The sequence below is a fragment of the Haemorhous mexicanus genome, chromosome 3 (assembly GCF_027477595.1).
Source record: "Haemorhous mexicanus isolate bHaeMex1 chromosome 3, bHaeMex1.pri, whole genome shotgun sequence".
In the NCBI taxonomy this organism is placed as follows: Eukaryota; Metazoa; Chordata; class Aves; order Passeriformes; family Fringillidae; genus Haemorhous; species Haemorhous mexicanus.
This window is the reverse complement of record NC_082343.1, coordinates 67,734,372-67,750,950: the sequence shown is the minus strand read 5'-3', so window position 1 is coordinate 67,750,950 and position 16,579 is coordinate 67,734,372. Positions and strand designations below refer to the sequence as shown.

At 37.5% G+C, this 16,579-nt stretch overlaps 1 protein-coding gene across 5 annotated transcripts in view; it reads right to left on the bottom strand.

The window, feature by feature from the left end:
- The window catches only part of FAM184A (family with sequence similarity 184 member A), a 74,030-nt gene that overhangs the window by 37,415 nt on the left and 20,036 nt on the right, over positions 1-16,579 (bottom strand). For all 5 annotated transcript variants that reach the window (XM_059842217.1, XM_059842214.1, XM_059842216.1 and 2 more), the window contains exons 2-5: positions 8,970-9,824; positions 5,729-5,864; positions 2,561-2,742; positions 1,697-1,894 (exon numbers count right to left, since the gene is read on the bottom strand). In XM_059842217.1, the coding sequence (XP_059698200.1) occupies positions 1,697-1,894; positions 2,561-2,742; positions 5,729-5,864; positions 8,970-9,824 (1,371 nt within the window). The remainder of the gene's footprint in view (positions 1-1,696; positions 1,895-2,560; positions 2,743-5,728; positions 5,865-8,969; positions 9,825-16,579) is intronic.

The window sequence follows — 16,579 nt, the reverse complement described above, 5'->3', positions numbered from 1 at the left end:
TCAATTTGTCTTGTTCATGCTGAAATCTGCTGTCTGCAAAATCCCACTGGTGCTATTTAGACCCTATTCTGATAACAGAGCAATTATTTCTCTGATGATACTTGTCAGTACAGCTGTGCAGTACTGCAAAATTATTAGCAACTCTATTTTCATAATCCTCCAGATGCCATTTTTACAGCTCATTTTATAGATGGAAACACTGAAGCAAAAAGAAATACTTGAGCTATTTTTTGAGTCCTACTCTAATTCTGCTGAATTCTCTTCTGTTCCCCAGATGCATTTCCCAGGCTTCCAATCCCAACGAATCCTCATGTCCTCTATCCCAAGGCTCCTAGTACCATGCTTCTACCATACAAAATTCAACTCTGCTCCATGTTTAAGCTTGGCTGTTTTCTTCCTTGGATTAGTTGATCACCACAGCATGTGCTTAGTGAGACAGGTTTGACAGAGGAGACAGTGAAATCTGCTAAGATTTAACATCAGTGAAATCAGATTAAGACTGAGATCTCGATCCCGGCATCTCTCCGTAGCTAGTTTTTCCTTGTTAAAATCATTTCAAATTTCTCACACTTATAGAGAAATATTTAAACTAGTTTAAATATTGTTAATAGTGTTCCCTATTTAAACTAGTTTAGTGATTTAAGAAAAAAAGTTTGTGATCTCCTTTTGTTTTATTCTCCACATTATTTTAGTAACAAACAAAACAAAAGAAAAAGAACCCCAGATCTTACTGAAATAAAAGAAAAATATACACAGAAACCCTAAGAGCCATTGTCTTAATAACAGGCATGTTTCAAGTTTTAAAAAAAGTAAACCTGAAAGATCAGATGCATATATGTCTGAGAACTACTTCAATTACTGGGTGACAAATAGTATTTTGGGTTCATTAAAAATTGAACTAGTAGAAAAATTTACAGAAACAAACCAAATCTGTCTGAGATGCACATCACTAACTACAGCCATGGTTCTTGGTATGTTTCCTGTGAATACATCAAAAGAAATATAACAAAGCCTCACATTAAACACTTAATCCTGTATTTCCTGTGCAAGGCAAAAATTTATGTATAACACACATACAATCAGATTAGGAAATAATAATTAAAAAATGGCCCTCTCATCCTGAGAAAGAAAAGGCCAAATTTGTGAAACAAAAAAAGCCTTTCAGTTTCAGGATTTCAGTCAAAGGTAAATGTATAGTTACTGGAGAGTAAGCTGCTGTACAGCACATAATTTTATGATGCACACTTAGAACACCTGTTTTCATCTTCTGAGTACACATAGAGCTCAATTAAAAAAATCAGTCCTAATAAAATATCTTTCTGTACTTCTGGCCTGTCAATGAAAACTGTAAGTAAATGCTATAATAATATAATCTTTCATCTCCTTCATAAGAACAGATCTTGATATACCAACCCTTCTGAATATGGGTCACAAATCCCAGGAAAACAAAACTATTATACTTAAAAATACATTTGTATAAATGGAGAATTTATCTCCTGTATGCAGACAAATGACAGTACAAGTGCTTTTTTTCTTCCACGATATTAGTTATTTTTCTAAAGGCTAAGCAGTTTCTTCAGAGGCCTGCAGGTAATTCCAAATTAAGTTTGCCATAAAAAAAAAACAAAACATGCAGTACAAGATGCAAACTGTAACAGTTGCTTTTTGTTTGATTACTAAGAAAATAAGAACATACCATCTGCAGTTTCTTCTTATCCTTATTAGCATTACTGTGTGCAGCCTCAATTGCAGTATGGTGTTTCCATGCCAATTCTTCTAAGGTCTTGGAATGAGCCTCCTTTAACTGTGCAGCCTCTCCTTCCAATCTTGCTTGTAATTTTACCAGCTCCTTCTCATAATATTCACGTTGAGTTTCCCTTGCTTCATTTACTTTCTATAAAGTATAGGAAAAGAAATCTATTCAATGGTAAAAAAAAATCTGAACAGTAGGAATAAAAAAAAATACAAAAACATTGCTGATGACATAAATCTGCAAAAAATTAACTTCCATATAAAACAAATTGAGCAAACACTAAGCACTATGTGATTCAGTTACCAAAAAGGTAATTTTAAAAGATCCATGCAAAACAATACATACTTATTAAAAACCTAATTTTTCCTCTATTTAATCTGGCAAAACAACGATCAGGTATCAAGCCTATAGAGAATTTCTGTTTAGTATTTTCAAACACTTTCAATGCATTTTCAGCAAATGGCTTTTTAAGCTGTTCTTTAATTATTTCACATTTGTCCTTCCTCAGACAATTTAGATACTAGGCATATACACACAAAGTCATAAATCAAATGAAATAGTTAGAAGATTGTCCAAAGCAGTCTGACTGCATTGGAGAATCTTCTAACAAAGAAGCATTTCATCTGACTTCCCTTTAATCTCAGTTCACACTCCACATTAGTCATTCTTTGTTGCTACATGAGATATACTTGAAACATACTGGTTCTAGTCTGGTCATATCAAACAAAAATTAAAGCATAATATTTTATTTTCTGAGAATCCTAGTGTTTTTGTTTTTATTCAACTAAAGCCAATAAGCTGTTTAACCTTCTCCAATGCCAGAATTTGCTGCCTTTGTCGCTCATCCAGACTCTGTGTTTTGCTTTGTAATAAATTCCTTTCCTCTTCCAGCTGGGACAATTTTTCCTTTAATCTAGACTTTTCTGATTCCAAGTCTCTGATTGTAACTTCTTGAGTCATTTGAGTAGCTTGAAGCATTCCAATGTGACCTAAAAACAAAACAGCTCTTTAAAACCTCATAGCATTGGTTTCACGCAATTGAAGTGCACATTTATACTCCAGTGATAGTACCACTCTAGTGGAAGCTTGCATATGGATCTCCCTTGCCTTCACTGCAATACTTATCTTCCTCTCCACTTCTCACTTGTTTAGTTTTATTGTAAAATGCCCAACAACAGTAGAGCATTTGGTGCTGGGGTGCCTTGTTTCAATTTTCCTCATTCAAAGTTGCACGTTGACTCCCAAAGGAAAGTAAAAGTAGGCAATTTTAAGAACACTGAAGAACTGATCCCATCTAAACCTGCATATTTCTATCCTAGAATAAGATTGACAACAGAAAGCAGAACACTGATGTCAAAAGATAAACATGCCATTGTTTTATCAAACTCATAATTTAGCTGGCTGACTTGATACATAGCTTTATCTGCTGTAAAACTTAGAGAATTTCACTTTATTTTGCTAAAGGATATGACTAAAAGATATATCAAAACTCTCTTTATAGTAAAGTATGATCTAAATCCTTGCAGGTTGGAGGCTTCCTTTTAATTTCTTTATGTATATTTTTGGAAAACAAACAAAGGAAGTACAATTTCAAACTACACAATATAATCATCTGTCCTTCACATAATCAGCTGACAAAAGTTTATGACTTCAGAAATTTCTGTCTGTTCTTCTTGATATATCTATTATTGTAGGTAACTGACTAAAGCAGTGAAATTGCTGTTATTTTGGGAGAGGCTTTGGAGTGAATAGAAGACTGTTTAGAGAAAAAGGATGCTTCTAGTTAGGTCCATCTGAAAGATTAGAGGTATTGTTTACTCTGAATAATTTTTTACTGTTTTTTGTAGTCTCAGTTTCTAGGGAAGACTGTTGTTTCCCTCCTCATTTTATTATAAATTTTAAAAATGACAGGTTGAATGACAGTTCAGTTTTATAACAAAGCACTGCTTTTAAATTTAAGTCACTAAGGAATAGCTAGCAAAGTGGAGTAAATGCTATTTCTCACATGACAAAATCACTGAGCCTCATGATTAATTCGCATTTGTTGTAAAAAGCAAGATGCGCCAAAAAGGAAACTGTTTATTGCCTGTGGACACAGATGTGAAGGGAGAAGCTATGAGATATATAATGAAATTCAGAAATTAAAAATGCCTCAAAATTAATAGTAATTTCATTTAAAATGCACACCTCTAACTGTATTAAGCCCTGGAGAATTCTAGAACTTATTTCAACATTTTTGTTTGTAAAACTGAAAACTGAAGAGGAAGACTTAGGACAATGGGTAAGTTTAGGTTCTGTAACATTTTTTTTTAAATCCTTATTTGAAAAGTTCAGCCATTTAAGAAAGGTATTTTCAAACCCAAAATTTTATAATCTAGCAATAATAACAATAAAATGAGAATTTTCATTTTTTCATAGAAGTATGTCATACATATTTCATTGTAAGCACACAGACACTGATCTAGAGCTTTTGTCCTAGCAATACCAACACAGAAGACATGTTTTCCATTCCTCAAGCTCTACAAAAAAGGTATGAAATGCAGCACTTTCCTTCCAAGTAAGCAATCTCAGGATAAATGGAAGAAGAGTATTTTAAATGCCCCAAAGAGACTCAACAGAGTGCTCTAAAATTGAAATATGATGAGTAAACATTCTTTATGGTAATTAAGTATGAGAATTCAGTTTCTTTGAGGAAGGATTTTTGACTGTGTGAGCTGAAAATCAAGGAGATGGCAGTGGGCCAGTGTCAGAAACCATTTCCAAACAGGCTGGCACCCAGCTACCCCACATGGCAATGGCTTGGTGGCACCACTGCAAACAGGGATCCTGGTTCTTGTTGCACAGTGATGCTCTAAAACAAAGAGGTACTGCTGTCAGTGCCACTGAGCTTGGTAAAGCTGAAAACCTCAGCGCCAGAGGACACCAGGGCTGGCCTCAATCACAGGCTAGCTGACTCCATGCCATCAGTAATACAGAAAAACAGCCTGGGTATTTATTTCCACTACATTTGGGGTGGCCTGGTGAAACCCTCTCATGCTTCTGCCTAAGGAATGAAGCAGCAACAGCTTCAGAGTGTATGAGAACAGGGCTCTCATATAGTCATGAATTTTTCTATGACTGCCTCACAAAACACCTTTTGGAGGATCAGATGCCCATTTTACATACTCTCAGCAGCAAGCCTATTCCTTTTAGCTGTTTGATCTAATAGGATCTTGCAGTCTTGGGCTCCTGCTGGTCGCTATACTCTTCCAACATGCAGCCTAGACTATTCCTGGGCTTGTGCTAAGTTTTGTGGAAAACAATCAGAAGTTGCTATAATTGGTCTAATTCAACAAGGCCAAAGATAAGCCAGGGGCCCCTTTTTAAGCCCTGAAACCCTACCTATTGTATAGCTGTCCAACTTCAAGTACTGGGGCCCAGGCCTACTACTGAGCACACTAGGGAGACAACGCTAAAGAGGGAAAAGAAACCTGCAAGTCAGGTCTTAAGCTATTTTTTTGTGCCTTTCCACATGACAGCAATTACAAAGGAGCAACGAAAGCAGCTATAGAGAAAACTTTAAAGGACTTATTATTCAATAAGCTGCAAATCTTCTGACAGTAGGTATAAAGGAGAGTACCACAGCATCAGCAAAAAGACAAGACAACTGAAAAAAGGTAGAAGAACAGGAAGCAAGTTACTATGTGGAGAACAGAGCAGAATTGTTCTGTATATATGCAGTTCCAAGGCCTGGAAGATACATACATGCATTACAAAGTACAGCACTTGGACAAATGAGTACACAAAAAAGGAAATTTAAGTACAATGCATGTGATAGCAAAAAAGTTTAAAAACCCTCAAAACTCATTGGAAAATTCTGTGGAAAGCATTAAACAGTCTTTAGGCACTCTAAACCTGCAAGAGGATGACAGAAAAAGAAAAGGCTAGAATAAAAGGATGAAGTTTGTTTCCATATTAAGTTACTGACATACATACTGGCTTTGAGAACAAGATCAGTGGCCTGCTGCTGTAAGCGCTCTCTAGCAGCTGCAAGCTCGCTTTCCACTTCTTTGTGTTTGCTTAACAATGACATCTCCTCCTCCTTCACATCATCTAGCTGTTTCTGAAGAACCTAGAGGAAACACATAATACCTGTTACTATCATATACAATCACGTCAATTTAAATGAAGATTAGGTTAAAAGGTACAGAAGAGACCTTTCAGCAAACAAGTTTTATTCACACAAAAGCTGAAATAGTGCAATATTACTCCCATATTCATTGTCTATTCTATGTAATGCTTCAAAAATACTTTTTGAAGAACAAGATAATGGGTACATGGCATGACAGTAATGCATAAGAGAAATGTGACAATATTCAAACAGGTAAATGAAAAAAAATCCTATAAAATGGTCCACAGAGTCTGGGGGCCAACTTTAGCAACCTGGTTTCTGGTATCTGAGAGTTTTTCACATTAAAGAATACGTTATGTGTTCACAGCAGTTTAGTGCCCTTCATTGAAACTCAAAGTGTTTACTACTGACTCAAATTAAGCTACGTGTGGAGATACATAAAATGAGAGCTGGGCAATTACTTCTATCAAACATTTCCAGGGGTCACTGTTGGGACCAGCACTTTTTAGCATGTTTCTCAGCAACATGGGCAGTGGTATTGGGTGCACCCTCAGCAAGCTCGCTGACACCACCAAGCCGTGTGGTGCACTTGACTTGCTGGAGAGAAGGGAAGGGATGTCATCCTGAGGGACCTTGACAGGCTTGAGAGGTGGGACTGGGCAAACCTCATGGAGTTTAACAACACCAAGAGCAACGTCCTGCACCTGGGTGGGGGCAATCCCAAGCACAAGTACAGGCTGGGTGGAGACTAGCCCTGGGGAGAAGGACTCTGGAACAAAAAGCTCAATATAACTTATCAATGTGCACTCACAGCCCAGAAAGCCAATCATGTCTTGGGATGCATCAAAAGCAGCATGGCCAGCAGGTCACAGGAGGTGATTCTGTCCCTCTACACTGCTCTTTTTAGACCCCACCTGCACTACTGTGTGTGTCCAGGTGTGGCAGCTCCAACACAAGAAAGACAAGGACATTTCGGAAAACGTCCAGAGGAGACCACTAAATCAATCACAGGGCTGGATCGCTGGATCTCCTACAGAGACAGGTCGAGAGAATGCTCAGCCTAGAGAAGAGAAGGCTCTTGGGGAGACCTTAGAGCAGCCTTCCAGTATCTAAAGAAGGCCTAAAAGAGCTGGAAAAAGACTTTTGACAAAGACATGTAGAGATAAGACGGGGGGAGTCCCCTTAACTTGAAGGAGCATATGGTTAGATTAGATATTATGAAGAAATTCTTTCCTTTGAGGGTGGTGAGGCACTGAAACTGATTGCCCACAGAGGTTGTGGACTTCCCATCCCTGCAGGTGTTCAAGGCTGGATGGGACTCTAAGCAAGCTGGTCTAGTACAAGGTATCCCAGCCATGGCAGAGGGTTTGGAGCTAGATAATCTTTACTGTCCCTTCCAAGACAAACTATTCTATAGTTCTATGATTCTAAACTTTTATGCCTTAAATCAGATGTACTGATTCACAATAGGATATCTTGGAGAGTGTAATGTGTTCTATCCATGTAGGAGGGAAAATATTGTTCTGGTTCAAAGGAAAATATAGATCTCTTATAATTCAAGTTAGTGAAACAGTAAAGAGTCATTTCAGAAACTAAAGTGGAAGAGAGAATTGGGGAAAACACTGTACAGGATGTGTAATGAAACAGACACCAGATGTGGTGAGATTATGTATTTCATCACCTCATCCACAGTGATCAGAGTAGGACCTGACCTTAAAATCTGTTGGAGATACTGCACTAGACTCTTCCTCTTCTTTGAGGAGAAAATTCCTTTACCGTATTAACGATCAACATACAACCGGTTTCACCTTCACAGCAGCTTTCCATAAACCCACCTCCTGAAGCCCTTTGCAGAAGAGGCAGAGATGTGATGAACTGACTGCAGGCTCCCTTCACTATCCCCCTGCATCAGTGCAGGGGAAGTGGTTAGAGAACTTGAGAGTTGGGAATAAAGTTAACTCTCTAGAGCTGGGAATGAAGTTAAGCCCAGGAAAGATGAAGGGGTGGGGAGAAAGTGCTCTTTTAAGATTTGGTTTAACTTCTCATTATCCTACTTTGATTTGATTGGTAATAAATTTGGTAATAAATTGGTGAAAAATCCTTCTTCCCAAGCAAAGTCTGTTTAGCCCATGATGGTAACAGATGAATGATCTCTCCCACTTCTTATCTCAACTCAGAAGTCTTTCATTACAGTCTCTCTCCTCTGTTCAGCTGAGCAGAAGGGTGGTAGAGCAGCTTTGGTGAGCACTTGGCATGCAGCCAGGATCAACTCAACACACTAAATAAAACTGTGCTGGAGTTTAACCCAGTCAGCAGCTAAGTATGGCACAGCCACTTGCTCACTACTGCCAAAGTGGGACAGGGAAGGGAATTGGAAGGGTAAAAGTGGGAAAATTTGTGGGTTGAGATGAAGACTGTTTGATAGATGAAACAAAAGCCACACACATACAAGCAATTAAAACAAGGAATTCATTCACCACTTCCCATGGGCAGGCAGGCATTCAGCTGTCCTCAGGAAAGCAGGGTTCCATCTGGCATAACACTGACTTGGAGAGGCAAACACCATTACTCCTTCCCCCAGATTTATATCCCGAGCATTACGTCATATAATATGGAAGATCCCTGTGTTCAGCTGTCCTGGCTCTGCTCCATTCCAGCTCCTTGTACACCCCCAGCCTCCTCATTGGAAGGGTGGGGTGAAAAGCCAAAACAACCTTGACTCTGTGTAAGCACAGCTCAGCAACAACTAAATAATTCCAATTACCAACACTGTTTCCAATATGTTTGGATTTGTTTCCAACAAATCAAAAACATGGCACCCCACAAGCTCCTGCAGAGAAAATTAACCCTACCTGAGCCAAACCCACTACATACTGAAAGAGTGTGCGGTATTTCAGTTGCTGCTTGTGAAAATATTGTTAATTAAACAATTAAGTTTAAAGTAGAAATATATGAAAAAAAAATTGAAGAAGATGACAAGCATGTATGAGCGAAAGAAAATTAAGTTTACACACTAATAATCTCAACCTAACAACCACATGAAAACACTGCTTTTATAGGAAAAGAAAATTCACAGTCTTGGGAACAGCATATCATTAGTCTCACCTGAACATTGTTTTCTGCAGTACCAAGAGCCACCTGAAGCTTCTGGCATTTTTCCCGTAGACTAGCAGCTTCATCCTGGACCATTTGCAATTCAGTTTTAAGCTTCCCCAGATTCTTCCGTAACATACTTTCCTGGTTCTGAAATTCTTTTCTTAGTTCCACTTCTTTCTCTTTGCAGGCATGTAGACTTTCTGCTGTAAAAAGCTGAGATCTTTTCAAAGAGTCAAGTTCATGTTCATAGAAGGACTGTGCTTTGCTGAGTTTGCCTTCATAGTCCTCAATGAGCTTTTTTTTTTCCAGCCTTAACTCTTCAACTTTACTGTTCAAGTCTTCCAGCTCCAGTCTATGCAATTCCTCCATCTTCTCTTGCCCCTTACTTAAAGTAGCATTCTGACTCTGATGAGTCTTCAGAAGTTCTTGAATTTCAAGCCTGTGGGCAGCTTTTAAGTCTTCCAGAGCTGTACGCTTGTCCTTCTCATACTGTACTTGCAATTGTATGAAACTTCGTAGCCTTTCCTCAAATTTCTTTCTGATCTCTTCTACTTCCCTTGACATGGTCACTACACGTTGGACATGCTGAGCTTCTGCACAAAGCTGCATATCTTCAACTCTATCCTTATATGCTTCAAATTCTGTCAAGGCCTGATGTTTCATCTTTTTGTGATCTTCCAGTGACTCTTCCAAAACCTGAATCTTTCTCTTGAGATCCATTTCTTCTGCCACTTTACTTTTATACTGCAAGATCTTCTCTCTGGTCTCTGCAAGAATTTGTTGGATTTCTTCCTCATGAGCATCCTTAAGGGCTTGGATAGCTGCTTCATGTTCATCATTTTTAGTGTTCAAAGCATATATTACCTGCAAATACAAAATAATATTATATTAAGAGAAAAGGCATTCTGATTATCTGTTAGATACCAAGAAAAACATACCTAGGTACTCTGAAAGCTACTTCACCAATCTGGCTTGTTTCCATCACACAAATAAGACACCACATGTTATTAAGGATGTAACTGCATAAATGCGGTATTAGCCAGGATATTCTTATACATCTTAAAGAGTAGGGAAGCTTTTCTGTTCTTCTTAAACACCTAATTTTCCTAATGAAAGCTTTGTCTTTATATCCATGTTGTTGCGGTAAATACACTGGGGGGGGGAAGCACACTTAAAAACACATTTTAAAAAAACCTCACATTTATTTGGAATAGTTCAAAGCACAGACTTTAAAAAAACCCAAAAAACCAAAAAAACTGAAGAGATCTCTCTGTTGGAAAATAACACACAGAGTATATATCCCACAAAAAGAAATTCATTCTGAATAAAAAACATATCTCAGATCCCTCCTTCCCAAACATTACATTTTCTTAAATATTTAATTTCAGAAACATCAAAAATGCAAACACTAGTTATTCTGGATTGTAATCTTGATGGTTGCCCAGATACAATTTCACTTTTGACAGTTTATCTAGTAAACATTTTGTGCATCCTAAGGTCTAAGGTCCATTACTACATAAATTCACCGACTTCCCAGCTAGTAAGTCAGCTGAACAGAAAAGTTCAGGGCAGGGCAGCTAGCAATCTGAGGAGCCCAGGGAGCTAAGCAGTTCAAGAAGGCTGTGAAGGCAGCAAAACCACGAGCATTCAATGAAAGTTTTAAGATAACCAGATATATCCTAAGGGATGTTTCAACTGCACCACAACATAGCAGATCTTGGTTTTTAACTAGGAAGTACAGAGAAGTATGTGTATATGTCAGTGAATAAACTATCCACGCAATAGGTGGGGTTAATGCAATCTTTTTCTTCAACAACTCCAGCAATTCTCCCCATACTTCCTAGATTTACAGGCAGCAGAGCTATAAAACACATCTGAACAAAAAAATGGTTAACTCTGTTATTAGAGTTAACATCTTAAAAAGTAAGAAGAAGCAACCAAAATTACAATGAAGAAGCAGCAGGGGATTTTCTTTTTTAACTGAGGACAGAACCTAGACCAGTCCTCCATCAGCATAGAACCAGGCAACAGAGGAAGTTGTGCTGACTTGCCCTCAAGGCTGGGAAATATGAAGAAGGCACATAGTTGCTCTCCTGACACCAAGCAAAAGTCTATATTCTCCAGACTAAAGGAAAGTGCCTATAGTCAAGTGTTCAGATGAGCTACAAAGCTCAAAAAAGTTCTCATAAGTGAAAGAGCAGATTTAAGACTTTGGCCATGGTGTTCGTTTGTTTGAACAAAAGTCTCGATATTTATTCTAAATTTTATGCCTTTTATGCATTTTATTCTAAATTTATTCTAAATTTTATGCCTGAAATAATAGACCCCATTCTGTTACCTGAGCCACATAATCCCAAAAGGACAGGACAGATTACAACTGAAAGGAAAAAGGAAAAATAAAAAAGTTCTGAAGCAACATTAGATGTAAAAAAACCCAACCCCCCAGCCTCACCTATCTTTATATAGCAAGGAATTAACTTAAAAAAAAAAAATCACAAAAAACACTTTAAACTTCTTCTAATTCCATTTTTAACATATGTACATGCTATTTAATGAAAGAGGGAAAAAACATAGGTTTTCCATATGTTTGGCAACTCGTTTTTAGTACCAGTTACTTATCTGCAGATATCAATGACACTTTTGGCTTATTTCCTCCCCAGATAAAAAAATAAGATAAACTTTCCTATTTTGAAGGAGTTTCATGGTACAGAGACTCACAAAACTTTACCAAAACATTGCAAAAAATGACAACTAAACCACATGCAATCTCATTAGCAAAATCACAGCTATCACTGAAATGCCCTTTACCAAAGGTTTCAACCTTCTATATTCTTATTGTCTTTGGTGATGCCAACAGCAACTTCTGATCACAAAGCTATGACCTCCCTCCTGGTACCAACAGCCTCAGCTATTGGATCCCAAAGGCTTGTTTCCCTGCTGGTTAAATGGTGTCTAGTATTCAACTTCTTTGTTCATATCAAAAATTACTTGAAAACAGAGGGTTTGGGGTTTTTCTAAATGTTATATGCACTGTCTTGCATGAGTGGTCCCTTAGTTTTGGTTAGAGACGTGGGACAAAGTAGTTCAGAAAGTACTATAAAAAAAATAAATCTCACACTTAGGATCAGGTTATATTATAATAAGCAATTGCAGAACACTAGGTCAAATCCCATACTCAAAACAGCCCTTGACTCTCATCCTTGTGCATAGAAGTGCCATAATGTTTTGCACTTCAGGCAGTGTTCCAGTCTCAAGTTATGCAGCACTACAATCTGCAGAAAGTATAAATCATGAAGCATTTTCAAGGGTACTATGATTTAGCAGTGGAAACCTCACTGAAAACTCCAAGTGAAAAATAAATCCATGTGCGATGCCACATTCAGAAGATATCTTTAAATTCTCATTATTGACTTGCTTCTTACTAAAAGCATTGAACAGCAACAAATTCAATTTAAATTCAAGCACAACTCGTTCCCTAAAAGAAGGGCATTTATATCTTATGGGAAATGCAAAAATAAAATGCATGCAACTGAATATTTCATCATAACATATGCCTTACAGCAGCCTGAATTCCAGCTCCATCAAATTACTATAAACCTCCGTATTTTTAAAGAAATGGAATAGCTGTATCACATTTTATCTTTGAGAATTTGACCCACTGTATTAATATAGCAACACAGGGAAAAAAGTCTGTACGAACTGAACCAAAAGCAACTTAACAGCACTTCAATGAAACCCAAGCAGAAATTGAAGTACCTTGAAGTGAATGAATACATTTAAAGTTCTAGCTAAAATAGATGGCTCATTCTCAAATAAGTTTCTGAAAACTGAAAAGCAATAAGGTTGCAAACATTGGATGTAGGTAGAAAAAACAAGTTTTGCACTCTCTGTTTTTAAATGAGAGCATGAACCCCTGCTAAGCATGCTTGTAAATGCTTTTTAAAATGATTTAAAAATCCCTGCAGCTTTTTTAGTACAACTGCGTAATACTAAGACCCATAAACTGCTTATTTGAGTAATTCATATTTTTCCAGCTCTACTCCAACTGCACATAGCAATCCTTATCACATGACAGGAAAAAGAAAATCATGCTTTACTGTATTTTCAGACAGCATATCATTTCAGAGGGACAGACAGAACCATATTCTCTATAAGGATACTGAGATTGCCAGCTAATACTTTTTATACAAAACAATAACTTAATTTTTAATGAAAACCTACTGAAATACTGTGTGCATTGGTCTGAAGAACTACAACAGAGTAAGTTAGTACCAACAACAGCAATAACCTTGGTTATGCCAATAATTATTGGATTGTTTTATGTTCTACATGGTAATAATGTGAAGCAAGTCAGACCCTACTCTAGCTTTGATGTTTTGAGCAACATGGAATACAAACAACAATTCCTGTTCCACACTGTTTGTGGCTGAAAGATGAAAGTTTGGCTGAGAGATATTTTTTACCCCAAACGAGATGTTATGGTTTGGAAAGCTGACCAGCTCTTACATGGTCAGCTGTACTTCGGTCATCTGCTCCTGAGAGTGATTTAGTCACGATAAAATGCTTTCCTAATTACAAATGTGTAATTCATCTTAATACTAGAATTGAGTGCAAATTATTTTGCAGCACAGAAAACAATAGTCTATGATTCTAAGAAAATACCCCAAGAAATGTGCATGGTTCATTTTCTCTAATTTTACATCAACATGAGAGCTGATACCTATGAGAAAAAACCATCACTATGCATCTTACACAAACATCAATTTTATGACTGGTAAACCTCCATTTCAGACTTGACGTGTGGGTCCCTGGGTCAGAGTATTGTGTTCAGCCTTGTTCAGGTGAACTGCTGTGTTCCCAGTGCTCCCAGGGTGCTGCTGTCTGAACACCAGCCTGAAACACCAGACACTCCAGAGGCATCCCCAGATTTTGCCAGTGCTGCCTGTCTCTGCAATGAACCACACAAGGACAGTGCCAACAAGAAATGCTTGTGCATAACCTGCTAATGATTTATAAGATGTAGACCAATAAGCCTGACCCACCCTTGCACTCTCTGTGTAGGTAAGAATTACTTCACATAGGAAGTAGTAACATATACTGAGAAACAGTAAAAAGTGCAGCAAACAGAAAAGTTCAGCCTACAAAATCAGTAAGAAACCTTAAAAAATTGCAAGCATTATCATTATTTTATGTAGAAATATTTCCTCCATGATAGTTCAAAACAATCATATGTTTTTGATACAATAGGTATTGCATTAGTTTTTTCCCCTTTTCTTCCAGCTGACCAAATAATGTCCAAAAATTGAGATATATTTATATATCAGTATTTAAAATTTACATATTATGATCAATTTAAGACAAAATAAAATACCCAACTTAATAGCAAGGAAAAGTTTGTTTTACAGGACAAATTTCTTCTCCTTAGCACATGACAAGAATACAATGATACAGGAAAGTAATTCCAAGCTGCTTAAAACTTCCTTTCATAAAAGCTGACCACAATCACAGAATATAGTATTACAAATGTGTTACTACATACAAAAGTAGCCAACGAGTTATAACATGTATACAAAAAAAAAAAACAAAAACCCACACTCAAACCACAAAACCTATGCATGCCCATCTTTCTTTCTTTTTTTTTTTTTTTAATTTAAATTTTTAAAAACATCCATTTATCTAGAAAGATCTTTTGCTTCCTTATGGAAAATCCCACAAATAGATGATGCTCTGTCAATCAAGATCTCTGTATTGCTGATAACAAACACAGGAACAAGTCTAGACCTTTAGGTCAGGATTTCCTGACATCACAGAAAAGGTGGAAGGACGACATTTGTTCTTCAGCTACATGGCTTGTTGCAAGTCTTTCTAAATACCTGGGCCAGTGCATTAGGGGCACAGTAGAATGAGCAGGGAAGGGACAAATATGGTCTGCAGCTGTAAAAGGAATGCTCCCTGCAAAAAGCATCTCCCCCCAAAAAGCTGGTCTAACTATACCAGTCTTCCTTTGAGATAAAACACACAGAGGGCAAGAACTTTCTTCCCCTATAAAACACACTTTCACATAAAATCTATTATTAAAAGATCCTTTATGCTATTCAACAGTCTTCATGTGTTAGCTCAATTTATACCTAAGTAAAATTCAGTATTTTATTTCTTTAGAAACTCTGGAAACAAATAGTGGATTATTTTTATTACAGCAACTAGATTTCCAAAGAAATCTCTAATGAATTTTGTTTACAATTAATTATTTAGAGAATGACACTATGAAGCTCAACATAATTTCTAAGTATTGAGCATTAACAGATATCCACTATTACCTAGGGCTCTACCTTTGGATAAGAAATTTTTCATTTTCACACTTATTGATAGACACTTAATTTTCTGTCAAAGAGGATAAGTCCGAGCCCATGCACCAGTCGCCAACATCCACACTGAGAATAAAATACAGGGGAAAAAAAAATTTATTTTCACGTTTCCTGATGTTTAATACAATATACAGTAGGTATAACACTTCACAGAGGCCCATACACCTTGAGAGCTTTCTTCATGCTCCTAAATACCTGCTCCTCAAGTACCTGTAATCCGATGCGCCAATAATCTATTTCTACACTCAGACCTGCCAAGTACAGATCAGTATCACATTTAACTTGACTTACAGCCCTTCCTGTGTTTTGTTTATTTGTGTATGGCCCACACTGAAATATTAACTCTTCTGAATTGTCTGAAAATCCTAGTGGTTTAAAATATCTTCTTGCATTTACAGCTCAGCATGTTTATAAATTATTACAGTGCACCTTAAAATTTAATTATCAGGAAAAGGCATGCCATAGTCCAATTAATCATGGGGGAGGAGATGTCCCACTCAAAGAAGAGGTGCACAGCACACCTTGACACAGGGACAGAGTGGCCAGTGTGGCTGAATAGGTCATTTATTCACTATGGCCTTTCTCCTAGAGTTGTACCAGACACCAAATGAGAGGCTTTAGCTCATCAGGAGCTTTATGCTACCACAGCCTATCTTGGAAATAGGCACTTGGTCCAAGTCCAGGAAAAGGGATAGCCTTTATCAATCAGGTAACACAAATCAAAATCAAGGCAGCAGTAAAGCTACAGCTACACAGCACTCTGTAATCAGATTCAACAAGGGCAGCACATTACCTGCACCTCTTTTGATAGCCCAACACACTGAGCAGCAACATGAGAATGGAATTCACATTCTCATGTTCAGAAGCCAGGCAGTCAAGACTTGTTTAAAGCAACAACATGCCATCCTACAACTGATTTTAGCAATCAGCAGCAAACCAAGAAGGAGCTCACCCATGACAAGAGGCCAAGCGGGCAATCAGGCCCTGTTGCTCCTTCTGCTCTAGCAGCAGAGTGCTTCCAAGACTGGGTCCACCAGTGAAATATGACCAGAAGGGGACAAAAGGGGATTTGACAGAGGCATCAGCACGTGTATGAGCGTGACAGAAAGAGATACTGGGGGGCAAACCCATTCCATTAAGCAGAGTAAATATAATACTGGATACAAGGACAGATGGCATTCTGATATGGTTAGCAGAAAATTCCTTTTTTCGCTTACATGATTATTTAGGATGTGCTGCAGAAAAGGGAAAAGC